Source organism: Pipistrellus kuhlii, unplaced genomic scaffold (assembly GCF_014108245.1).
Source record: "Pipistrellus kuhlii isolate mPipKuh1 unplaced genomic scaffold, mPipKuh1.p scaffold_m20_p_111, whole genome shotgun sequence".
In the NCBI taxonomy this organism is placed as follows: Eukaryota; Metazoa; Chordata; class Mammalia; order Chiroptera; family Vespertilionidae; genus Pipistrellus; species Pipistrellus kuhlii.
In genome coordinates, this window is record NW_023425418.1 from 1 (window position 1) to 26,118 (window position 26,118).

The 26,118-nt window shown below is 54.1% G+C and overlaps 2 protein-coding genes across 3 annotated transcripts; one reads left to right on the forward strand and one right to left on the reverse strand.

The window, feature by feature from the left end:
- Positions 1–1,601: 1,601 nt before the first annotated feature.
- Positions 1,602–6,423, reverse strand: LAIR2 (leukocyte associated immunoglobulin like receptor 2). Of its 2 annotated transcripts, XR_004987011.2 has the most exons (4): positions 6,160–6,423; positions 5,716–5,751; positions 3,857–4,179; positions 1,602–2,343 (listed from the first exon to the last, which is right to left on the reverse strand). XR_004987011.2 is itself a non-coding variant. In XM_036432482.2 (3 exons), exons 1-3 carry the CDS (start codon positions 6,191–6,193, stop codon positions 3,974–3,976), a joined length of 276 nt encoding a protein of 91 aa, XP_036288375.1. In that variant the 5' UTR covers positions 6,194–6,399; the 3' UTR covers positions 3,698–3,973. The 2 variants fall into 2 exon arrangements, 1 of the variants encoding a protein (XP_036288375.1); XM_036432482.2 differs by lacking the exon at positions 1,602–2,343 and having other exon boundaries at positions 3,698–4,179; positions 6,160–6,399.
- A 2,151-nt stretch (positions 6,424–8,574) lies between these two features.
- On the forward strand, positions 8,575–24,461 carry LOC118715925 (leukocyte-associated immunoglobulin-like receptor 1). Its single transcript, XM_045579672.1, has 11 exons — positions 8,575–8,930; positions 9,342–9,377; positions 10,883–11,206; positions 19,260–19,583; positions 20,295–20,366; positions 21,191–21,229; positions 22,203–22,313; positions 22,408–22,450; positions 22,550–22,587; positions 22,781–22,833; positions 23,657–24,461. The coding sequence occupies exons 1-11, from the start codon at positions 8,648–8,650 to the stop codon at positions 23,801–23,803; spliced, it is 1,470 nt and encodes a 489-aa protein (XP_045435628.1). The 5' UTR covers positions 8,575–8,647; the 3' UTR covers positions 23,804–24,461.
- The last annotated feature ends 1,657 nt before the right edge of the window (positions 24,462–26,118 follow it).

The following is a 26,118-nucleotide window of genomic DNA, read 5'->3' on the forward strand; positions in this document are numbered from 1 at the left end:
AATAGGGTTGGACGCAAAGAGTTTGGGGCTGCTGCCTGGGTCCCAGTCCAGGGATGGCTGTGAGGCCACAGCCCCTGGCAGGCCCCAGAAGGGAAAAGGTGGTCTGGGACAACTTCAAGCAAACCAACATCAGAATTATGGGGGGTCCCAGATGACAGAGAGCAAGATACCGAAAACATACTGAAAGAAATAGTGACAGAAAACTTCCCCCACCTGGGGAAAGAAATAGTCTTACAAGTCCAGGAAGCGCACAGAACCCCAAACAAAAGGAATCCAAAGAGGACCACACCAAGGGACATCATAATTAAAATTCCAAGAGCAAAAGACAAAGAGAGAGTATTAAAAGAAGCAAGAGAAAAGCAGGTAGTTACCTATAAAGGAGCACCCATACAATTGTCAGCTGATTTCTCAACAGAAACCATGCAGGCCAGACGGGAATGGCAAGAAATATTCAAGATGATGAATAGCAAGAACCTACAGCCAACAATACTCTACCCAGCAAAGCTATCACTCAGAATCGAAGGCCAGATAAAGAGCTTCACAAATAAAAATAAGTAAATAAATAAATAAATAAATAAAGCTAAAGGAGTTCATTGCCGCCAAACCAGAATTATATGAATTGCTGAAAGGGGTTCTTTAGGAAGAGGAAGAAGATAAACATAAAAATTATGAACAACAAATACATAACTATCAACAAGTGAATCTAAAAGCCAGGGGAATTAAAAAACCTGATGAACAATATTAACTGGTGAATAAAATAGAATCAGAGGTATGGAAGGGGAATGAACTGACAATTCTCAGGGGGGAAAGGGAGTGGGGGAAGGGGGAAGATACTAAACATAAACTGTGCACCTATGGATGAGGACAATGGGGGGTGGGGAAAGGGCAGAGGGTGGGATGGGAACCTGGTGGAGAGGAGCGATGGAGGGGGGAAAAATGAGGAACATTTGTAATAATCTGAACAATAAAGATTTATTTAAAAAATAAATACATAAATAAAAGGAGGGCAAAGGTGGGAAAGGGGAGAATGGGAAACTTCTGTAACAGAGTCAACAAGACAGACAAGATCAGCAGAAGGGGCAAACGTGTACTATCCTGTGGCATTTCATACATTCACCATCTTGTGCAACCATTGCCTCTACCTCATTTCAAATTGTTGTCATCATACCCCCAGCCCCCCAAAAGAAATGCTGAGCCCATCTTACCGGTGTGGGTCTGTCCCAGGCACAGGACCTACATGACATGTATATACAGAGAGATGCCTGTGGCAGGATTGGCTCATACAATTCAGGAGTCTGGCAAGGCCAAAATGTGCAGGGAGGGCTGCTGGCAGGAGACCAGGAGACCTGCTGTTACAGTTGAAGCCCCAGGGAGTCAGCCGGCGGCGTCCAGGGGTCCGTCCTGTTCTCTTCAGTAGATACGAGGAGGCCCAACCACATGGTGGAGGACAGTTTGCGTTCCTCCCATGACTTAGTGGCCCTGGGGGGCTGGGTTGGGGATCGTGGTGATACCCACAACAGCGAGATGAGGTTTCATCCCTCCTCCCCAGCCCATATGGCATCTCACACACACAGAGAATGAAGAAATCTCACACCAGAAGATTGAAGCCAAAGTGTGGAAACTTTATTGCAAGCACATTGAGACTCCCACATGGGGAGAGGCTCAGTCATGGTTGCCCCTGAAGGCTGGGGTCTAGGGGTATATACTTGCTACAAACCTGCTCTCTATCGCCCCCTGTGGCCACCTCATGGATCCTCTCCATTGTTGTTGCCCAGAAGCAGACCTGAACCTTCTAGGTCCCTCTGCCTCAGCTCACCTGATTGTGGCAGCCCCTCCCTAGTTCCCCTGCCTCCCTTCTGAGTCTATAATAAAATCATCCTGTTATTTCTGTGAGGCTGGCTTCCACAGTCAGGCTGGCTCAGGTGGCTAGGTCTGCTCTGCCTACACTCCACCGGCCTTTGTCTCCCCTGGACCCTGCCTTGTCTGCCTGCTGGTCAATCAGGCTGACTCCTCTCTAGGGTCCTAGGAAGAGGAGGGGTTGAGGCCAAGCATCCTAACCCACGTGGGCCTGGGTGTTCTTGTCCTTGAAAAACAGTGGGAGCAGATCTGGGTGTCCTGGGCTCCAGCGTGAGCCTTGGGGCACTCAGGGAGCTCCCTGCTGGCGCCCTGGGGTCCTCTTTCTCTGGGGGGAGGGGCTCCCTTGTGGTTACTCCTGTGTTCGCTGTGGGGTCCTGCGCTGGCTGAGCCCAGCTTCCACCAGAATCGCCACCAGGATCAGCAGGACCACGCCCGCCAGAATCAGGCTGATGCTGTTCTCCACACTGTAGTTCTGGGAGGCGGGGCCTAGAAGCAGAGGACAGGGTCACTGACAGGTGGACACCACCCTGTCAGTGACCCTAGGAGACAGGAGCCCATGCCCAGCAGAGCCTTGAGGACGGGACGTCCCAGGCTGATGTCCCTCTTCCCCAGCCCACAGCTCTACAAGTCGGGGAGCAGAGGTCTCCAGGGGCTCCTGTAAAGGGGCGGGGCAAGCACTGAGCCCAAGGTCCTCTCCCTCTGCCCCACTCACCTGGCCCTTCCCCTCCCACAGCGCCCACACCTGGCCACTTGCTCTGCCCCTCCCAGTAGAAAGGACCACCCAACACGCCCCTGAAGGGCTCAGGGAGACGAGGGCACCCGGATGGCATCGCTCTGCTTCCGCTTGTCTGAGTGGCTGGCCACCCCTCAGAACAACATCCCATTAGCACAGGCAGCTGGTCCTGGCCCCTGGACACATGGAGTGGGAGCAACCTGACCCGGCCACAGGGTCAGAGGACCTGGACGCTGAGCTCACCTCACCTGGCCACTGTGCCACCTACAGTCCCCCATGGCAGGAAGGTCACAGGGTCAGGATCAACTAGGTGGACACCCCAAGGCCTGGCGGATGGGATTCACCCCGGTCATGTGCTCCCCCCCATGAGAAGTCTGAGTCACAGCAGGATGAGGAGAGAGGAGAGAGGAGACACTTGGACTTGAAGAATTTCCCCTTTCTCCTTCCCTCATTTCTCCCTCCTTCTGTTCCTCCATCCCTCTCAATATCCTTGCTGGACTCTGACTCCAGTTAATCTCAGGGTCTGACCACACTAGGCAGGGGCAAGCCACATCCTAAAATATACCCCAAAGCACCGTCCCACTCAGGTCAGGGACCCCCGTGGACCACAGGACTTGCCCATGGAGGGCGGACCCCAGGGGACACATTGCCTGGGCCCCTCAGAGCCTGGCCAGGGGAAAGGGCAGGGCACCCACATTTTGAAAAGAAGGACTCTGGCCGGAACCGGTTTGGCTCAGTGAATAGAGTGTCAGCCTGCAGACCAAAGAGTCAGGAGTTTGATTCCGGTCAAGAGCATGTACATTGGTTGAGGGCACATCCTCAGTGGTGGGTGTGCAGGAGGCAGCTGATTGATGATTCTCTCATCGATGTTTCTAGCTCTCAATCCCTCTCTCTTCCTCTCTCTCTGTAAAAAATCAATAATATATATATATATATATATATATATATATATATATATATATATATATATATTAATTATTAAAAAAAAAAGGAGAGAGAAGAAAAGAAGGACTCTGGGCCCTTTAAAAGGGTCTGTGCCCACCTGGGGGCTGGAAGCTCAGGCCCCACCCAGCTCAGCAGGGACAGCTCTGTGTCCAGGCCCCGTGGTGTCCAGATGGGACCAGACCCCAGGTCCCTGAGCCAGGGGTGAAGGCTGAGGGTCCTGGGTGCAGAGGGAGGCGAGCCCCAGGACTGGGTGTGAGCAGGAGGGCAGGAGCCCTAGGACAGAGACGCGGCTGGGACAGGGTGCGGGGCCCTGGGACCCACCTGGGGGCCGAGTGGAGACGTCCTCCTCTGTCACCTGCAGCTGCAGGGGCTCACTGCGCTCAGACCAGTGGGACCCTTGGTTGTAGAGGCAGCTATAACGCCCGGCAGTGTGTTCATTCACAGCGCGCAGATTTGGAATCTGGCCTCTCTCCCCTGCCGACCATCTTGAGACACACTTCTCTGATAAGGGGGTACACGTCTTTCATCCTTCTCCAGGCGGAATAACTCAGCCCCAGCTGGGCCCCGGCACACGAAGGTCACAGGCCGTCCCCGGGGGATCACAGAGCCTGGCTCGGCCCTGAGGGAGGGCTTGGGCTGAACCCCTGGGAGGAAGCAGAGCAGGATCTCAGGCTCCATTGTGAGGAAATCTCCAACCTCACACGGCCCGTGTTTCAAGAGTGCACATTAATGTTTTTAGCAAATTTGCAGAACTGTGCAACTGTGTCTGCAATTTAATTTTAAGCCACTTCACCACCCCTTTCCTAAGAGACCATGCTCTCTGCCCCTCCAGAGGACTGAGTTCTCATCATCCAGTGACTTCCCCACCTGACACTAACCAAGATGTGGTGGCCTCATGGGCTTTCCTCAAGGGACCGGGAGCTGTTTGAGCAGCTGTCCCCACGGCCACTCTCCAGGGGGACAGACAGGGCTGGGAGGGGGCAGAGGGTGAGGATGAGAAGGTCACTCTTGGGCACAGGGACACTGGAGTCTGAGATGGTGGGAGAGACCTGGACGGGTCTGAGGGCAGTGGGGGAGATTGTGGGGACCAATGGGGGCTGCATTGCCCCAAGGGAAGTCTAGAGAAAAAGGGGGTGGGGGTACAGCTCCAGCCCAGACCTGCTCACAGGACCCCAGTTGTGTGAACACCCCCACCCATGACTGCAGGGCACGTTTTCTGAGCAGTACTCACTGAGGTTCCCTCTGCATTTCCCAACCTCCCTCTCAGCCCATTTATACTTCCTTGTGACGGAGGCTCCTGCAACCCCAAGTGTGTAAACTGGGCGGGGAGGGGAGGAGAGGGCTCTGGCCCTGAAACAGGAAGAAGGCATCCCAGTTACCCAAACCCTGAGAGACAGAGCTGGCCCAGCCCAACCACTCATTCCCTCGTTCCTTCAGCCACAGCTCAGCTCCTGTCTCCCCTTTACCGACGCCTCCTTGTCCCTTTGGCCCCACAAACAGGAAAAACACAGGAGGACCCCGGCCTTCTTGGGCAGGAGGGGAGAGGGGGCACAGGGTGAGAGTGGGGGGGGCCTCAGGGTGAGTGTGGGGTTTCAGGTTGAGTGTGGGTGCTCAGGGTGAATGTGGGGGATTAGGGTGAGTGTGGGTGCTCAGGGTGAATGTGGGGGATTAGGGTGAGTGTGGGTGCTCAGGGTGAATGTGGGGGATTAGGGTGAGTGTGGGTGCTCAGGGTGAATGTGGGGGATTAGGGTGAGTGTGGGTGCTCAGGGTGAATGTGGGGGATTAGGGTGAGTATGGAGACTCAGGGTGAGTATGGAAGGCTCAAGGTGAGTGTGGAGACTCAGGACGAGGGGGCAGTGCTGACCTCTCAGAGGCAGAGGTGGGAGGCCCTGAGCTGAGACCAGAGGGTCAGGGGGGAATGAGTCAAGCCCAGCACAGGAGCCCTCAGCCTGGGAGGGGGTCATGGTAGAGACAGAACATGGAGCTTTTGAAAATGACAAGAAGGCTGGGTTTCTGAAGGTCACTTAGCCAGAGGGCGTGAGGACAGAAAGATGCAGACAGGGAGAGAGGCTCAGGCTCATTCCAGCTGAAGACACACCAGGAGAGGAATCTAAGGAAAATCAACATTTTGCCTGAACATGAAACATGTATGAAAAACTTCATTTAAAAGGGGGACTCACCCTCCTGCGTGTGGATCATCTGGCCCAGACAGAGCACTGCAAGGGAAGGGCTGGTGAGGACAACGCCCAGCACCCGGGTCCTTCCCGGGCTGCAATCAGGCAGCCTTCCTGGAGGCAGTGAGCCTGGCCTGGAGAATCTCCCAGGCTCCCTCCTCAGCATCCCCTCTGAGCACAATCCTGCTTCCTGCTCTGGGTTTCCAGACCAACCCCCCCCCCTCCTCCAATCAGGCCCTCAGTCAGAACCCTGTCCTCAAGACCGGGCCCCTGCCTCTAGGACTGACCCTCCCGGGGTCACACTTAGGTCAGGGCCAGCGCTGAGAGGCCAGGCCCCCAGGAGGGTCCAGGAGTCTCCTGGGCCAGGGTCAGACTGAGCAGGGATGGAGACGCCTCCCCCAGCCACCACCCCCTGGGCTCCTGGGAGCAATCCCTCCGTCCAGGACTCACCGAGGCCCAGGAGGGTGGAGGGCTGGGGGCCCATGGCCAACCTCTCCCTGTCTTCTCTGTCCTTGTCCACCCGGAGGAGTTGTGTCTGCCTGGGAGAGGGAGGACAGGGCCCTGCAGGTCAGTGAATGTGCAGGGTGGCCTTAAAGGGGCCGGGTCATGTGCCTCGTTTCCGTGGTTTCTCATGAAGGGAGGCGGGGTGCTCCCAGCCCTAAACCTAGTTTCCCCTTTGTGAGTCCAGAGAGGCCTGGGTGCTACTCATATGAAAAACTAAATTTCTCATATGTCCACACAGCAGTTTGTAGTGACATCTGTCCTAACCAGACTCAACCCATGACATCAATCCCACATGGTATTAATTCACCAGCAATAGACAGGCATAGATGATGATGATGATAGATAGATGGATAGATAGATAGATAGATAGATAGATAGATAGTCCCTAGCTGGATCCTACATAGCTGGATCCTCAGATACCTAGAGGTATAAGGTTGTTACACAGATACACAAATTGATAGTTACACAGATAGATGCATAGATGCAAACATGGATATAGAGATCGTTACAAAGATACTTCATTACATAAACATATACTGGGGTATATATATAGCTATGTAGATGGTCAGATACATAATTATATAAATACAGACAGTTGAATAGATAGATATTTAGATAGATACAGAGATACTTATGTATATACATAGATACTTAGACACAGTTACACAGATAGATAGATACATAGATATATAAATTATTAGATAGATACATAGTTACATAGATAAATAAATAGATGCATAGTTACATAGATATACAGATACAATGATAGATACCTATATACACAGATATTTAGATAAATTTTGAGATATATAGATAGATACATAAATGATCAGATAGATACATAGTTACATAGATAGATATACAGATACAATGATAGATACTGAGATACATAGAATCGTAGTAGACAGTACGTGCTGGGAAACTTCCTGCCTTGCCCTCTGGCCCTCACAGGCTGACTGTCCCCAAACCACACATTTCCTGATGCAAATGCTTCAGCTTCTCAGTGCACACAGGAAACCATAGAACTCTCCTGACACCTCCACTTGGTTCCTGGGGCAGCATAGAGCTGAGGGGGAGGCTGGAGGGACTCAGCCTGCTCTCCCCACCCTCTCCCCCACCCCCCATGCACCCAGGGCAGGCGGCCCCCAGCTCAGGCTCTGAGCTACTGTTTCTGTGGCCCTTTGTGCCTGGTGAGACCCTGGCCTGCCAGCTGCCTTTGGTTATGTCACACTGAACACCCCCATGGCCACAGGAGCGAATGCACTGAAGACACAGTCATGTGGGCAGGACTTCCGGGAAGGTTGAGTTTGCACAGAACCACAGGTGCCTGGGCAGGTGGCCAGATTCTGGTCTGGATGTTGGTGTGTGTCCATGGGTCCATTGAGGGCCCAGAACACAGACACTGTGCCTAGGGAAGGTGGTTCCATAGCCTCTTCCCCCTCACAACACTGAGGCACATCCTTGTGACCTCCCAGGGGAGGGGCCTCCCACCCCCAGGAGGAGCAGACAGAGGAGAGTCAGGACCTGGAGGGAAAGGCTGAGACTCTCAGGTCCCAGCCCAGGGGTGGCTGTGAGGCCGAAGCCCCAGGCAGGGCCCAGGCAGAGCTGGGCCACCAGGAGGGCAAAGGTGGGCGAGGGGAGGAAGGGGAACTTCTGTAATAGTGTCAATAAGACAGACAAGATCCTCAGAAGGGGGTAGGCGGACAGTTCTGCTGGGGTCTTTTCTGCACCAACAAGGGTTCAGGAATCTGGAGAAGGGCTGTGCATCATTGGACTAAAGAGACCAGAGAAGAAATAGGAATTTGGAAGGCATTTTGGAGGGCCAGACAGAAACTTGGTTCTAGTGACTAAGCTCCCTAAGTCTCCAGACCCCCTGGGTTTTTATTCCCACATTTTGCCCTATAGCAAAGCAGATATACCTATCAAAGGTAAAGTTTGGTAAAGAGTATATCTATTAAAGGCCCCTGTGCATGAATTTGTGCATGAGAAGGGTCCCTTGGCTGGCCAGCAATTGGGGCCTTTTGGGCGGGAAGGGCCAGCTGGCCAGGGGTAGGGACCCTGGGAGTTTGGCCAGTGGCTGCGAGGGGCTGCAAGAAGTTGGCTGGCCACAGGAGGTTAGCTGTGAGAGTGCCCTGACCAGCAGGGGGCAGTTCCAGTGTCATGAATCTGTCCCCTGGTGGTCAGTGTTCATCAAAGCAACCGGTCAACTTGTCCTGTGGTCATTTAGGCTTTTATATATACAGATGTACGTTAGTTTCTGTCTATGTGTCCGTGTCTCTCAGTGTCTATGTGACTATCTCGACATCCATCGAGGCACCTATGCATCCACCCATGTCACTACCCCTTTGTGTATGTGTGTTACTGTAGGTCTGTGTGTCTGAGTCTCTATGGGTCATCCAGCCATCCATCCTTCTGTCCTGTGTGTCTGTCTCTGATGAGTTACTTCTCTGTGGCCTTCCGCTGGGCATGGGCTCAGCCTGGTGAGGAAACATCTCTCTTGCAATGCCTCCCGGAAACCCTGGCCGCTCAGGTTCTCCAAATAGGGGCACATGGGTCCGGGAGCGGCCACACTCCCTTCCTGAGAGGCCACGGAAAAGAGCCGGGACCCCTGCACACTTCCTCGCCGGCCGGGCCCTGCCCGCCTCACAGGCACCAGGGCAGAGAAGCTATTGTGAGGCTACTCATGTACCCCCATCCCTCCACCCTCCTGGGCCTGGGTGAGTCCGATTGCTGGGGGGGAGGGCCTCAGGGCAGAGGGGCGGGACTCCGAGGGGCACCCAGGCCCCACCTGCCCCCAATCCCCAAGATCCCCCTCAGCCTTCAGGCTCTGCTTCCTCTGTGTCACCTGGGCCCCAGCTCCAGGGGAGAGACCCGGGCTGTTCCGGACCCCGGGAGGGGGACTGGTCAGACACACACACACACAGGGGCAGAGGGGGCGTGGTGGGAGGCCTCCTGGGAACCCGTGTGGACCCTGCTGCAGCAGGGGGAGCTACCCCGGGGGAGCCAGGCTGACCAGGGGTGTGGGAGGTGGCAGAAGAGGCGGTCCTTCCTGTAGCTCAGGGGCCTGGACCCCGTTTGAGGAACCGGGTGGGTGGTGGGCGACCATCTCACAGGGGCTTTCCTTGCAGTGCTCTGTCTGGCCCGGGTGATCTACACGCAGGAAGGTGAGTCACTCCTGCCCAGCTCCTCCCCCCACCCACCCCAAGGGCATCCTGTGGATTAAAGGGAGGGAGGATGGAGTGGGGGGGGGGGGGACTCACACCCCAAGTGGCACCAGCAAATGTGCCTCCTAACACACCTGACTGATGCTCCCAACCCCACTGGGCATCCGCCCTGATTCCCTCAGACCTGAGGCCTAGGAAATGCAAAACTGGATGCTGATTCCTGCCCCTGTCACCTGCCTCCTCTTCCTCACCTGCCTACTGTGTCCTCAGGGTCGGGCCTCAGTCCAGGACCATATGTCACAGTCATCTGTCCGCCCCCCCACACACACACACTCTTCCCCTCCCTCTGTCACCCCATCCCACACCCCGGGGTGTCACCAGTGCCCTCACATGTCCTCACGAGAGCCCACACATCCCAGCCCAGCCGAGCTCTCAGCTCCACAGCAGGTCCCCGGGCCACCAGGGGCTTCCCCTTCACCCCCCTCCCCCCTGCCTGCTCCGCTCCAACTTCTCCCTCCTGGGGTCGGATTTAGAAACATCAAATCTGATGACGTCACTTCCCACGCAGAACCCTTCCCTGGCCAAATGGAGGTCTTGTCAGATCCCTCCTCCCTGTGTGTCCCGAGGCCAAGTCTCCCTCAGCCACAGCCCTGGCTTCCTTTCCGCATCTCACACACCAAGCTCACCCCACGCTCACGACCTTCTCCCACCCTAATGCGCGCCCCCTGGCACCCACCCTCCCTTCCCCGCCTCCCCTGACCGCTCAGCTATCTGCTGCTTCCTGCCCGTCCCTCACATCTCACCTCAGAGCGGCCGGGGCCATCTTCACAGACATGGGCCCAGGCTGCACGGTGCTGCTGGGGGGCAGGGGGCAGTGCTGTCTTATTTTATTTTATTTTTTATTTTATTTTATTTTATTTTCCTTTTCTTTTTTTCTTTTTTTTCTTTTTCTTTTTAATTTTAAAAATTAATCTCTTTATTGATTAGCGTATCACATATTTGTCCTCAATCCAGCATTCCAATCCTCCCCCCACGCATGCCACACACACACACACACACACACACACACACACACACACACCCGCCTATTGTCCTTGACCCCTGGTTAGGCTCCTAGGTGTGCACACAAGTCCTTTGGTTGATGTCTCCCTTTTATCCCCACCCTCCCTCTGAGGTCCAACTGTCTGACCCATGGCTCCTTGTCCCTGGGTCTGTTCTTGTTCATCTGTCCATGTTGTTCACCATTTCCCCCAGATGAGTGAGATCATGTCCTACCGGAAATATACTTGTAAGAATCGAAAATGAGACAAGCCATCATCGTTATGGCGCTGTCTGTTACGAGGCACTGAGCCTGGCTAGCGAGTGCTGCTCAGACTCCAAGGAGGATGTGGCGTCCGGATGCCCAGAGGCCAGGCCAGGGTCTCTGTGTCCTCGGCCGCTCCCAGAGAAGGACCATTCCCTGATTCACCATGGTCTCTGATTCCCTCCTCTCTGCTTCCTTCCAGGGCCCATGCCCAGGCCCTCCCTCGTGGCCGAGCCAGGTCCTGTGCTTCCCCGAGGGACGGCTGTGACCCTCGTGTGCCGGGGCCCAGCGGGGGCTGAGTTATTCCGCCTTGAGCAAGTTGAAGGAACTATGTATGATGTTCTGAAAAGTGTGTCTCAAGGTGGTTCTCAGGGCTCAGCGGGCAGATTCCGCATCCCCGCGGTGAGTCACTACACTGCCGGGAGTTACCGCTGCCTCTACAATCAAGGGTCCAATATCTGGTCTGAGCCCAGTGAGCTCCTGGACCTGCAGGTGACAGAGGAGGACATCTCCACTCGGCCCTCAGGTGGGTCCCAGGGCCCCGCAACCCCTGTCCCAGCCGCGTATCTGTCCTCGGGCTCCTGCCCTCCTGCTCACCCCCAGCCCTGGGGCTCCCCTCCCTCTGCACACAGGACCCTCAGCCTTCACCCCTGGCTCAGGGCCCTGGAGTCTGGTCCCATCTGAACACCACGGTGGCCTGGACCCTGAGCCCCACCTCAGAGGGGCACAGATCTGTCCCTGCTGGGCTGGGTGGGGCCTGAGCTCCCAGCCACCAGGTAGGCACAGACCCCCTCAAGGGGCCCTGAGTCCTTCCCCTCAGTGTGGGGGTGCCCTGCCCTTTCCCCTGGCCAGGCTCTGAGGGGCCCAGGCAATGTGTCCCCTGGGGTCCGCCCTTCATGGGTAAGTCCTGTGGTCCATGGGATCCCTGACCAGAGAGGCACGGTGCTTTGGGGTATTTTTTTGGATATGACTTGCTCCTGGCCTGGGGTGGTCAGACCCTGAGGTGAACTGAGAGTCCAGCAAGGACATGGAGAGTGATGGAGAGAGAGAAGGAGGGAGAAACGATGAGGGAGGGAGAAAGGGGAAATTCTTCAAGTCCAAGTGTCTCCTCTCTCCTCTCTCCTCATCCTGCTGTGACTCAGACTTCCCATGGGGGAGAGCACATGCCCAGGGGTGAACCCCATCTGCCTGGCCAGGGGTGTCCACCTAGTTGATCCTGACGCTGTGACCTCCCTGCCCTGGGGGATTGTGGGTGGCACAGTGGCCGGGTGAGGTGACCTCAGGATCCAGGCCCAGTGACCCTGTGGCCGGGTCAGGGGGCTCCCACCCCGTGTGTCCAGGGGCCAGGACCAGCTTCCTGTGCTAATAGGATGTTGTCCTGAGGGGTGGCCGGCCACTCAGACAAGCGGAAGCAGAGAGGGTGCCATCTGGGTGCCCTCGTCTCCCTGAGCCCTTCAGGGGCGTGTCGGGTGGTCCTTTCTACTGGGAGGGGCAGAGCAAGTGGCCAGGTGTGGGCGCTGTGGGAGGGGAAGGGCCAGGTGAGTGGGGCAGAGGGAGAGGACCTTGGGCTCAGTGCTTGCTCCGCCCCTTTACAGGAGCCCCTTGGAGACCTCTGCTCCCCCACTTGGAGCCTGGGCTGGGGAGGGGGGACCTCAGCCTGGGGCGTCCCCTCCTCAGGGTTCTGCTGGGCATGGGCTCCTGCCTCCTAGGGCCTGGCCTGGCCGGGTGGTGTTCACCTGTCAGTGACCCCTGCCCTCTGCTTCCAGGCCCCGCCTCCCGGGACTACAAGGTGGAGAACAGCATCCGCCTGTGCCTGGCGGGCGTGGTCCTGCTGATCCTGCTGGCGATTCTGGTGGAAGCTGGGCTCAGCCAGTGGGGCCCCACAGCGACCACAGGAGTAACCACAAGGGAGCCCCCCCCAGAGAGAGGGGACCCCGGGGCACCAACAGGGAGCTCCCTGAGTGCCCCAAGGCTCACGCTGGAGCCCAGGACACCCAGATCTGCCCCCGCTGTTTTTCAAGGACAAGAACACCCAGGCCCACGTGGGTTAGGATGCTTGGCCTCAACCCCTCCTCTTCCCAGGACCATAGAGAGGAGTCAGCCTGATTGACCAGCAGGCAGACAAGGCAGGGTCCAGGGGAGACAAAGGCCGGTGGAATGTAGGCAGGGCAGACCTAGCCACCTGAGCCTGCCTGACTGCAGAAGCCAGCCTCACAGAAATAACAGGATGATTTTATTATAGACTCAGAAGGGAGGCAGGGGAACTAGGGAGGGGCTGCCACAATCAGGTGAGCTGAGGCAGAGGGACCCAGAAGGTTCAGGTCTGCTTCTGGGCAACAACAATGGAGAGAATCCATGAGGTGGCCACAGGGGGCGATAGAGAGCAGGTTTGTAGCAAGTATATACCCCTAGACCCCAGGCTTCAGGGGCAGCCATGACTGAGCCTCTCCCCATGTGGGAGTCTCAATGTGCTTGCAATAAAGTTTCCACACTTTGGCTTCAATCTTCTGGTGTGAGATTTCTTCATTCTCTGTGTGTGTGAGATGCCATATGGGCTGGGGAGGGGGATGAAACCTCAGCTCGCTGTTGTGGGTATCACCACAATCCCCAACCCAGCCCCCCCAGGGCCGCTAAGTCATGGGAGGAACGCAAACTGCCCTCCACCATGTGGGTGGGCCTCCTCGCATTGGCTGAAGATAGCAGGACTGACCCCTGGACTCCGCCAGCCAACTCCCTGGGGCTTGAACGGCAACAGAAGCTCTCCTGGTCTCCTGCCATCAGCCCTCCCTGCACATTTTGGCCTTGCCAGACTCCTGAACTGTGTGAGCCAACCCTGCCACGTGCATCTCTCTGTATATACAAGTCCTGTTGGTCCTGTGCCTGGGAAAGACCTGCACGGAAACAGTGCGCACACAGTATCTTTGGGGGTGGAGTGATGATAATAATTTAGAAGAAGTAGAGGCAATGGTTGCACAAGATGATGAATGTAAAAAATGCCACTGAATACTGCTAAAACCAAATTCTAGTATTGTAGTTAGCATAATAACTGTGAGAAGTTCATCAGAAGGCTGATGGATAGCTACAGCAGGGCTGAAGATTTGCTTTATTATTGCTGCTGCCAGATAGCTGAGGGCCCTTTCCCCAACCTGATAATCCTTTACTGTTTACCAAACCGTACCTTTGATATGTATATCTGCTTTGCTATAGGGCAAAATCCTGCCTAATAAAGAGAGAATATGCTAATTGATCCTCATGCCTTTGCAAAAAATGGCAGGGCCCACAGCCAATAAGGAGGGAATATGCTAACTGAGTGCCCTGCCCTCAAAGATGGTGGTGCCCAAAGCCACAAGATGTCTATGCCCAGTCCCCTCAGTCCTGCTGGGCTGCTCCACGTGCCTGCCTCCAGAGTCCTCCAATTCCCTCAGCACCCAGCATCCCAGGGCCAGCCTGAGGTGCAGGCAAGCCTTGGATGGTGGCTTCCCAGCCAGCCAGGGCTGCCCAAGGCTCAAGTAACCAGGGCTGGCTGAGGCTTGCGCTGCCAGCAGTGGCAGCAGCAGAGGTATCATGGGGTGTCGCCTTCCCCTGATTGCCAAGTTGCCTCCTGCACCTGAGGGCTCCTGGAATGTCAGAGGGGGCAGTAACAATTGATATAATCAATCAGGTGGCCACAGGGGGTGATAGAGAGCAATTTTGTAGCAAATATATACCCCTACACCACAGCTCACCAGTACATGAATTTTCATGCACTGGGCCGCTAGCGTGGGAATAAAAAGCCGGGGTTCTGGAGATTCGGGGAGATAGGACTTGACATTATTTAAACAGAGAAAGGGGGGATAGTGGAGTAAGCAAATTACATCAAGCCTTACTTACTTTCAATTTTTTTACTTTGAAATGTTTCACTTGTAATGCTAATGGCAAACCTCCAGTGGAATTACACATGCTATCAGAATAAGCCGAAGGAAAATGGTTTGGAAACACGAAAAGATCCCGAGTCTAGTTTATAGAAAGGATTCCTTTATTAACCTTTGGTCGAGAATATGCTTATCTATTTCCAGAAAACTCCCTCAAGCCCATGTGGATTTCTGCCACAATGGATCCAAGAGTGGAACTGACCAGACTGCTCCAGGCACTGATGGCGGTGGCCCCAAGCAATAGGCTGAGGAGACAGAGGAGAAACAGTCCGGAGAGGGAGGATGGTGAGGATGCCTTGCTGTGCCAGCGGTCAGCAGCTGTGCCTCGGTGCAGGCTGCCCAGGAACAAGCCAAACAAGGTCGGACCTGCATTGCCATTGATCACTGTTTGTCCACCATCCAGAACTGGAATATCATTGCTGTCATATCACAGGGGACAGTGACTGAGAGCGGAACCCATGAAAATCTGTTGGACAGTGATTGAGAAGAGGAATCAAAGAACCGTTGGCCCAGAAAGGAGCTTAATGCAGATACCAGGAAGCAATTTAAAGGGACATGAATGTGATTGATTTCTAAAATTATTAAAACAAAAAGAGGTATATGCTGTTTGCAAATTCTATAAGTTAGCATAATAAACAGGAGAAGTTCATCAGAAGGCTGATGGACAGCTACAGCAGGGCTGAAGTTTTGCCTTATTATTGCCTGCTGCCAGACAGCTGAGGGCAGTTCCCCCAACCTGATAATCCTTTACTGTTTACCAAACCTTACTTTGATTTATATATCTGCTTTGCTATAGGGCAAAATGTGGGAATAAAATCACAGGGGGTCTGGAGACTTAGGGAGCTTAGTCACTAGAACCAAGTTTCTGTCTGGCCCTCCAAAATGCCTTCCAAATTCCTATTTCTTCTCTCGTCTCTTTAGTCCAATGATGCACAGCCCTTCTCCAGATTCCTGAACCCTTGTTGGTGCAGAAAAGACTCCAGCAGAACTGTCCGCCTACCCCATTCTGAGGATCTTATCTGTAATGTTGACACTATTACAGAAGTTCCCCTTCCTCCCCTCGCCCACCTTTGCCCTCCAGGTGGCCCAGCTCTGCCTGGGCCCTGCCTGGGGCTGCGGCCTCACAGCCACCCCTGGGCTGGGACCTGAGAGTCTCAGCCTTTTCCTCCAGGTCCTGACTCTCCTCTGTCTGCTCCTCCTGGGGGTGGGAGGCCCCTCCCCTGGGAGGTCACAAGGATGTGCCTCAGTGTTGTGAGGGGGGAAGAGGCTATGGAACCACCTTCCCTAGGCACAGTGTCTGTGTTCTGGGCCCTCAATGGACCCATGGACACACACCAACATCCAGACCAGAATCTGGCCACCCGCCCAGGCCCCTGTGGCTCTGTGCACACTCAACCTTCCCGGAAATCCTGCCCACATGACTGTGTCTTCAGTGCATTCGCTCCTGTGGACATGGAGGCAGCTGGCAGGCCAGGGTCTCACCAGGCACAAAGGGCCACAGAGATGGGGGCTCAGAGCCTGAGCTGGGAGCCGCCTGCCCTGGGTACATGGGGGGTGGGGGGGAGGGCGGGGAGAGCAGGCTGAGTCCCTCCAGGCTCCCCCTCAGCTCTATGCTGCTCCAGGAACCGCATGGAGGTGTCAGGAGAGTTCTATGGTTTCCTGTGTGCACTGAGAAGCTGAAGCCTTTGCATCAGGAAATGTGTGGTTTGGGGACAGTCAGCCTGTGAGGGCCAGAGGGCAAGACAGGAAGTTTCCCAGCCAGTACTGTCCACTATGATTCTATGTATCTCAGTATTTATCATTGTATCTGTATATCTATCTATGTAACTATGTATCTATCTGATCATTTATGTATCTATCTATATATCTCAAAATTTATCTAAACATCTGTGTATATAGGTATCTATCTTTGTATCTGTATATCTATCTATGTAACAATTCTTCTATCTAATTATTTATGTAACTATGTATCTATCTATATATGTAACAATTTATCTTAGTATCTATGTATATAACTATCTATCATTGTATCAGTGTAACTATGCGTCTAATTTTCTATGTATCTATCAATCTGTGTAACTATGTATCTAAGTATCCATGTATTGTATTTACATAACTATCTCTGTATCTATCTAAATATCTATTCAACTCTGTGTATTTCTATAATTATGTGTCTTACAATCTGCATAGCTATGTACGTATCCCAGTATGTGTTTATGTAATTAAGTATCTTTGTAACTATCTCTATATCCATGTTTGCATCTATGCATTTATCTATGTAACTATCAATTTGTGTATCTGTGTAACAACTTATACTTCTATGTATCTGAGAATCCAATTATGTAGGATCCATCTAGGGACTATCTATCTATCGATCCATCTATCTATCATTATCATCTATGCCTGTCTATCGCTCGTGAATTAATACCATGTGGGTTTGATGTCATGGGTTGAGCCTTGTTAGGACATATATCGCTAAAAACTGCTGTGTGGACATATGAGAAATGTTGTTTTTCATATGAGTATCACCCAGGCCTCTCTGGACTCACAAAGGGGAAACTAGGTTTAGGGCTGGGAGCACCCCGCCTCCCTTCATGAGAAACCACGGAAACGAGGCACATGACCCGGCCCCTTTAAGGCCGCCCTGCACATTCACTGACCCTCCGCCAGGCAGACGCATCTCTTCCGTGTGGACAAGGACAGAGAAGACGTGGAGAGGCTGGCCATGGGGCCCCGGCCCTCCATCCTCCTGGGCCTCGGTGAGTCCTGGACGGAGGGACTGCTCCCAGGAGCCCAGGGGGTGGTGGCTGGGGGAGGTGTCTCCATCCCTGCTCAGTCTGACCCTGGCCCAGGAGACTCCTTGTCCCTCCTGGGGGCCTGGCCCCTCAGCGCTGGCCCTGACCAGGGGCAGTCCTAGAGGCAGGGGCCGGGACATGGGGACAGGGTCTGACTGAGCACCCGATTGGAAGAGGGGGTTGGGGGTTGGTCTGGAAACCCAGAGCAGGAAGCAGGATTGTGCTCAGAGGGGATGCTGAGGAGGGAGCCTGGGAGATTCTCCTTGCCAGGCTCACTGCCTCCAGGAAGGCTCCCTGATTGCAGCCCGGGGAGGACCCGGGTCCTGGGCATTGTCCTCACCAGCCCTTCCCTTGCAGTGCTCTGTCTGGGCCAGATGATCCACACGCAGGAGGGTGAGTCCCCTTTTAAAATGGAGTATTTCACACATGTTTCATGTTCAGGCAAAATATTGATTTTCCTTAGATTCCTCTCCTGGTGTGTCTTCAGCTAGAATGAGCCTGAGCCTCTCTCCCTGTCTGCATCTTTCTGTCCTCACGCCCTCTGGCTAAGTGACCTTCAGAAACCCAGCCTTCTTGTCATTTTCAAAAGCTCCATGTTCTGTCTCCACCATGACCCCCTCCCAGTGCTGGGCTTGGCTCATTCCCCCCTGACCCTCTGGTATCAGCTCAGGGCCTCCCACCTCTGCCTCTGAGAGGTCAGCTCTGCTTGCCTGATCCCTAGCCTCGCACACTCAGCTCTGGGCCAGTGTTACAGCACATGGCTGTGGGTTGCACAACCCCTCCTCAGCCCTGTGCCCCCTCTCCCCACATTCCGCCCAAGAAGGCAGGGTTCCTCCTGTGTTTCTCCTGTTTGTGGGCCAAAGGCACAAGGAGGCATCTGTGAAGAGGAGACAGGAGCTGAGCTGTGGCTGAAGGAATTAGGGAATGAGTGGTGGGGCTGGGCCAGGGATCTCTCTCAGGGATTGGGTAACTGGGATGCCTTCTTCCTGTTTCAGGGCCAGAGCCCTCTCTTCCCCTCCCAGCCCAGTTTATACACGTGGGGTTTCAGGAGCCTCAACACCAAGGAAGGGGAAATGGGCTGAGAGGGAGGTTGGGGAATGCAGAGGGAACCTCAGTGAGTGCTGCTCAGAGGACATGCCCTGCAGTCACAGGTGGGGGGTGTCCACACAACTGGCGTCATGTGAGCAGGTCTGGGCTGGAGCTCTACCCCCAAACCCACCAGACTTCCCATGGGGCCTTGCATTGGTCCCCACAATCTCCCCCATCTGCCTGCAGACCCAGCCCAGCAGGAGGAGTGAAGTGGGCTAATTTGGGTGACACTGGGGGAGGGCTTTGCATTGGAGTCTCCTGGAATCACCAAGAAGCAGACCCCGGGGCATTGTGGGATCAGACTCTGTCCTTAGAGCCCATTGCAGACGCTCCCATTTGTCTGAGCCAAGCTGGGGATGCTCACAAACACCCTCTGAGACTCCTACCTCCCTCACCAGGACTAACCTACTCATCCTCACCCTGTAGCCCACCCCCCCAGCCCTGTCTGTCCCCCTGGTGAGTGGCTGTGGGCACGGAAACATGCCCAGGGTACCTGGCTGCTCTGACACTCCCCATGTCCCCCTGAGAAAAGCCCATGATGACACCAGAACTTGTGTCATGTGAAGAAGTCACTGGAGGGATGAGAACTGAGTCTCTGGAGAGGAAAGGGGTCGTCTCTTGGGGGAAGAGATGGTGCAAATGGTCTAGACCTGGGCTGTGGTGAGGGCTGCACAGCTCTACAAGTTTGTTATAAACCATGGAGGTGCTCGTTTGAAATACGGGCGGTGTGAGGTTGGAGATTTCCTCACCATGGAGCCTGAGATCCTGCTCTGCTTCCTCCCAGGGGCCCTGCCCAAGCCCTCCCTCAGGGCTGAGCCAGGCCTTGTGATCCCCCGGGGACGGCCTGTGACCTTCGTGTGCCGGGGCCCAGCTGGGGCTGAGTTATTCCGCCTGGAGAAGAATGGAAGCCAAGAAGTCTTTGATAATAAAAGTGTGCCTCAAGATGGATCTCAGGACTCAGAGGCCAGATTCCACATCCCAGCAATGACTGTACACACTGCTGGGAGTTACCGCTGCCTCTATCACCCAGGGTATGAGAGGTGGTCTGAGCGCAGTGAGCCCCTGGACCTGCAGGTGACAGAGGAGGACGTCTCCACTCGGCCCCCAGGTGGGTCCCAGGGCCCCTTCTCTGTCCTCGGGCTCCTGCCCTGCTCAGCCCCATTCCTGGGACTCCCCTCCCTCTGCACACAGGACCCTCAGCTTTCACCCCTGGCTCAGGGCCCGGGAGTCTGGTCCCATCTGGACACCACGGTGGCCTGGACCCTGAGCTCCGCCTCAGAGGGGACACAGAGCTGTCCCTGCTGGGCTGGGTGGGGCCTGAGCTTCCAGCCACCAGGTGGGCACAGACCCTTCAAGGGGCCCTGAGTCTTTCCTCTCAGGGTGGGGGTGCCCTGCCCTTTCCCCTGGCCAGGCTCTGAGGGGCCCAGGCAATGTGTCCCCTGGGGTCCGCCCTCCATGGGCAAGTGGCATGGTCCTGGGGCATGGCCAGAGTGGGGCAGTGCTCTGAGGGACTTGGGGGATGAAGCTGACCTTCCCTGTGTGTGGTCATTCCAGAGACCTCCTGGACTCAGGGTCCATCAGGTACCCCCCTCCCCCCATGTCCTGGGCCTCATGGGAGCTGCTCCCTGCTGGTTCTGGGAGGCCAAGAGCTACTGGCTCATGGACCCCCCATAGCTCAGGTGCCATCTGGGATTGAGTGAGGGACAGATGTGGCTGTGGGTGGTGGATACTCAGGGTGGAGGGGGGCCAGGCTGAGTGGGAGGAACCCAGTGGGAGGAACCCCCACAAAACATCAGCCCTTTCCCTGCCCTGTTCACAGGAGCCCCCCGAGTTCTCAGCTCCACCCCCAGCTACACCTCCATCTCACATACAAAGACCCACTCCTCAGGTGGTGAGTAGAGACCTCAGCTTGGAGGGGTTTCGGAGGGGGGCTCAGTGCTGGGGCTCAGGCTCCATCCTCCCAACTCTAGTGGGGAGAATTAATTAGAATAAACAATAAGAAATGCATATGTTACATAATAAAAGGCTAATATGCAAATCAACAAACAGTGGGACGACCAGTTGCTATGATGGGCACTGACCACCAGGGGGTAGACGCTCAACACAGGAGCTGCCCCCATGGGGTCAGTGAACTCCCACAGGGGAGTGCCACTCAGCCAGAAGACAGGCTCATGGCTGGCGAGGACAGTGGTGGTGGCGGGAGCCTCTCCCGCCTCCGTGGAAATGTGGCTAGTGCAGCTGAGGCTCTGGCTCTTTTCTAAAAAATATATCTTTATTGAGTTCAGAGAGGAAGCAAGAGGGAGAGAGAATGAAACATTCATGATGAGAGCATCATTGATAGACTGCATCCTGCACGCCCCATACTGGGGATGGAGCCCACAACCTGGGCATGTGCCCTGACTGGGATTCAAACCTGTGACCTCTTGGTTCATAGATCGACAACCACTGAGCCATGCCGGCCTGGGCTGAGAATCTGGATTTTAAATTTATTTCAGTTAAATGCCAGTGGATACAGTGACCCTCGGGTACTAATTTGGACAGGACAAATGCAGGGCATTTCCATTCCCTCAGAAAGTCCCATAGGCAGAACAGTCCTGGAGGGAGCAGCTGAGGGCCCCAGGGTGAGGAGACCTCCCCAGGGGGGCCTAGAGACTCAGAGCCTCCTCTATCCAGCTCGGGACTTAGACACATGTCCTCCTGGTTCCTCACTCCTAGGAGACACACGGCCCCAGTCACAGGACAATAGGAGTCGCGGTAAGTGATGGGGACAGAGGACCTGGACCCGGAGTGTGCCTCATGGGGAAGGGAAAGAATGGGTTTCGGCGTTGGTCATACCTCAACTCTGTCGACACCCTCTGTCTCCACTCAGGACCGTGGTTTAATAAAATGAGGATGATGGGTCCCTGCCAGAGTTCTTGTTCCAGCATTAAGAAGGGTTCAGCATTCTGGAGAAAGGCTGTGTGTAGATTAAGTAGAAGTCCAGAGATGAAAGATAACTTTGAAAAGCATTGGGGGTCAGAGGAACCTGGCTGAAGAAAGGAGATTCTCCTTGACTCAGGACCCCTTGCTTTTTATTAACACAAATTGTCCTAAGGCAGTGGTCAGAAAACTCATAAGTCAACAGAGCCAAATATCAACAGTACAACCATTGAAATTTTGTTGGAGAGCCAAATTTTTAAACTTAAACTTCTGCTAACACCACTTCTTCAAAATAGACTTGCCCAGGCCATGGTATTTTGTGGAAGAGCCACACTCAAGGGGCCAAAGAGCCACATGTGACTCGTGAGCCGCAGTTTGCCTACCATGGTCCTAAGGCAAGGTGGAGATATTGTCAGATTGGGGAATAGCCCACAGCTGTTCAGGTGTATGGCCAATAGGAGGCAATAACATGTAGATTGAGAAGCCCTGAGCTGTCTGGCAGCAAACACTCATCCTATTCAGGTTTGGGGGAAGTGCCTTTAGCCATTCCCAACAAGTGATAACATATGTGACTCAGCCCTTGTTGAGTCCCCAAGTTCCATCAACCTTTTGATGAAACTCTTGCAGTTATGACATGCTGGAATTGGCTTCCGGCAGATCCCATGCCACAGGATCCCATTCCAGGCATGTGGGAGATTAGATACATCAGTGTGAACATGATAGGCACCCAGCATTTGCATGGTATGCAGTTGGTGCTCCATACATGCATCCTGCAGATATTGTGGTTCTATCTTCACTACCCTTCCAGGCCTGTCGAGCACATACATTTACATCCTTGTTGGGACCTCCGTGGCCTTTCTCCTTTGTCTCCTTCTGCTGGTCCTCTTCTTAGTCAACCGTCAGCATCAGAGAAAACACAGTAGGTCTCAGGGTCAGGGTGGGTGACCTGGGAAGGCTGTGTGGGGTGCTGGGGAGATGGCCTCCCTCCTAATTCACACCCTGATTGTCCTCAGAGTCCTCCCACAGCAAAGGTGAAGAGCAGAGGCCCCAGGAGAGGTGAGGACACCTGAGAATGACCCACAGACCCCCTCTCAGGTCTCGGTCTCCAGAGCACCCCACCCCCACCCCCTGTACTCTCTTGCTCTTTCTCCTCAGGCTTATCCAAGCTGCTGACATCACAGAGAGCACACCAGGTAAGGGACAAGGAGAGGGAACTGCTTGGGGTAAGGGGAGTGGCATTGAGCCCATTGAGGAAGCAATGGGGAGGGGCCAAGATGACTGGATGGTGCAGCTGGAGGTTGAGACCTAAACCCGTGAGGTTTCAGGCAAATTTGCCTCCAAAGGTTCATAACAATGACTGAATGTTGTTCTTTCCCCCCAACCCAGATGAGGCCACAATCTATGCACTTTCTGAAAAAAAGAGGGAGCTGCAGAGCCCAGTAAGTCCTTGGATTAATCACCTATTTCTGTATACCCCAATGTTTTTTGTTTTTTTTTTTTTTTTTTTTTTTTTTTTTTATGCTCACCTGAGGATATTTTTTTCATTGATTTTTCAAAAAGCATGGAAGGGAGAAAGGGAGAGGGAGAAAGAGAGAAACATCAATGTGACAGAGACACATCGACTGGTTATCTCCCACATGGGCTTCGACCAGGGCCGGGATTGAACCTGTGACCCTTCGTTCTGCAGTCAATTCTCTAACCACAGGAAACACCAGCCAGGGCCAAAGTGCCCGGGCTTGAACAGCTTCACACAAGGATCTCAGTAGTTTCTTGGGTCGGAATTCAGAAGCAGATTGCCGGGTGGTTCTGGCTCACGGACTCTCACGAGGCTGCTGTCATGGTGATGGGCTGCATTCATCTGAAGGCTGGACTGGGGCTGCAGGTCCACGTGCAAGATGGCACCCTCATAGGCTGAGGGTGGGAGGCCTCTGTTCCTCCACATGTGGGGTTCTCCATGGCAGCTGCCTCCCTCAGAGGGTGGGGCCCCAGGGAGGGAGAAAGGGCAGAAATCCTATGTGTCTTGAGGCCTCTCCATGGAGGTGGCATGCCCTCTCCTTCTGTCGTATTCTAAGGTCACACAGCCCAACTCTGATTCTGTGGGGAAGGGAACGCCCCAATGGAGATTCCGGAGGAGGGACCACAGGGGCCATGTGGAAGCTGGCCGCCATAGTCTGTCCTTCCCACAGCCCCCCACCTCTTTGCCCCCCCCACCCTCCACCACACACACACACACACACTAACCCACCTGGCTCTCTCCCTCAGAGCCCTGCTGTGGGAGACGCCCAGGAGGTGACATACGCTCAGCTGGACCAGCGGGCCCTCACCCTCAGAGCAGCCCAGGCTGTGTCCCCACCACCCGCGGAGCCCCCAGCTGCTGCCAGCACATACGCAGAACTCCCCAGACGCTGACCCAACCCCTGGCCTCTGCTCCGACAGACACACATCACCCTTTTTTTAAAAAAATTAAATTCTTTATTGTTTAAAGTATTACCTAAGTCTCCTTTCCTCCCCATTGACCTCTCCCCAGAGGCCACCATTCCCCACAAGTCCCTCTTGCAAAGGCCTGAAACACCATTAGGGGGGGCTTCCCCGAGGAATCACCCCATTCTTGACGCCATCTTTTCATTTCTCCTGGAGGGGAGAGCTGGAGTGATGGGACCCCTACTCAACACCTAGGAGGTTCATGAACCAGGTGGCCTTTCCTACGGTCCACCAGCTCCTTAGAGCACCCATATAATACTTGTTTCCAGAGACCCAGTTCTGTTGTCCAGCCGTTTCTAGCAACCCAGCTACAGTTGTTCAGCAGTTTCCAGAGACCCCACTGCAGTTGGTGGCTCTTTCCATTGACCCACTTACAATCCTACAGTCACCCAGCTGGTTCCACCCATGTCCTGTGATTCCCTACCTTCTCCCCAGAGACTGTTGGAACCACCTTCTTAGCTGACTCTAACGATTTCCCACTTGTTGACCTTGGACCTGGGCCATACCGATGCAGTGAATCTCAGATGCCTCGTTGTCTCTGAATCCTGCTTCACCTTGCTCATCAATAAATGTTCTCACACACCCAGCTATGGCAGCCCTGCACGAGGCACTGGGGCACACGGTACCTGGTCCCCAGTGTCTGCCTCCACAGATGCTCAAAACTTAGTACAGTGGTGCCTCACACAACGAACTTAATTCGTTCCAGGAGCAAGTTTGTTATGCGAAAAGTTCGTTATGTGAAACGTGTTTTCCCATAACAATACATGTTAAAAAAAAATAATTCGTTCTGTAGCATAAAATATGCTAAGATGACATAAAAAAAGATAAATTTTTTTGTTATTATTTTTATTTAGATACATCTAAAAACATAATTTTTTTTAAAAAAAACACACATTTTTTTAATTTTAAGACAGACTAAGTAGAGTCTACCGAATCTTGCACATCTTCATCTATTTTCTGCTTTTTGGCCGATGGTTTCATGAAAAACCTGTCCAAAGTCGTTTGTTTTTCTCTTTTCTCCAACATCTGCCGGAAATAACGGACAAGAGTATCGGAGTAAAGATCGTTGATCCTGTTTGCTTCAGCTGAATCCGGATAGTGGGCATTGGTAAACTCCTGAACTGCTTTCCATTTGACCAGGATGTTCTTGATGTCAGCAGTTGGGATTGGTTGATTGTTTGATTGTTGCTCCTCATTATCAGATGACGCTTCCCTTTGAGCATTGTCCTGTTTCATTTCAACAGAAATCACCTTCCTGCTTTTTTTAGAAGCCATGATATAAAAAAAATATTGAGTTTAACTTAAAAGGACGACTGCCGTGATACGTGCGTGATTTAATTCGTAATGAAGAACGATTGCCGCGATGCGTGCTTAAGTTAAGCGCAGTGACTAACGACTGCCTGCGCGGAAGGATGCAATACATCGGCAGCGATCGTGGAAGCTCGGGCGAAGCAGTCGTGGAAGCTCGGGCAAAGCGGTCGTGGAAGCTCGGGCGACTTCGTTGTGTGAAACGAAGTTCATTGTATGAATCATGAAATGAAGTTCGTTGTGTGCAGTGTTCGCTGTGCGAGGCGTTCTTTATGCGAGGCACCACTGTAAGAGAATAAATACGGGGGGGGAAATGGCATCGATGATTTCTGAAATGAATGTGGTTCTTAGTCATGAGTGAGCAGGCATCTAAGGGGACGTTTGGCTGGGTGAGGGTGCAGAGCCTACACCCCACCCACACCACATGCACACACATGCCCACGAATGCACAAATGCACATACACACACACATATGCACACACAGGTACAGACGCATATACGTGCATACACCCACATCATGGTCACGTGTGGGCTGGGCACAGGCTTGGCGAGACCATGATGGCATGGGAGGGTCTCTTGGGCTGTTCGTCCACTCTGAGGGACATGGCGCATACCCACTTCCCATGCCCACCCCAGGTTCCTCCCCACTGGACACCTTCTGCACACCCCCCACTGGGGATCCAGCCCACAACCCTGGCCTGTGCCCTGACCAGGAATCGAACCCTGACCTCCTGGTTCCTAGGTCGATGCTCACCCACTGGGCCAGGCCCTGGGCTTGGTTTACTTGTCATTTCCCCCAAAGGGTGTCTCTCCCCACGGGGCTACACTGCGTGGACTCAAGGGGCAGCCCTGGGCCTGATGAGCTGTCTGCACTCAGGGGGAGGGCGGGGTCATTGGAGGGGAGGAGCTGTCAATCAGCGGGCTGTGGGACCCGC

Coding starts and splice junctions, on each gene's coding strand:
- LAIR2 (XM_036432482.2), bottom strand. CDS start 6,193: ATGGGCCCCCAGCCCTCCACCCTCCTGGGCCTCG. Junction 5,752..6,159: donor CTCCACCCTCCTGGGCCTCG/GTGAGTCCTGGA, acceptor CTTCCCTTGCAG/TGCTCTGTCTGGGCCAGATG. Junction 4,180..5,715: donor GATGATCCACACGCAGGAGG/GTGAGTCCCCCT, acceptor GCTTCCTCCCAG/GGGTTCAGCCCAAGCCCTCC.
- LOC118715925 (XM_045579672.1), top strand. CDS start 8,648: ATGAGTTACTTCTCTGTGGCCTTCCGCTGGGCATGGGCTCAGCCTGGT. Junction 8,931..9,341: donor CTCCACCCTCCTGGGCCTGG/GTGAGTCCGATT, acceptor CTTTCCTTGCAG/TGCTCTGTCTGGCCCGGGTG. Junction 19,584..20,294: donor CGTCTCCACTCGGCCCCCAG/GTGGGTCCCAGG, acceptor CCCTGTTCACAG/GAGCCCCCCGAGTTCTCAGC.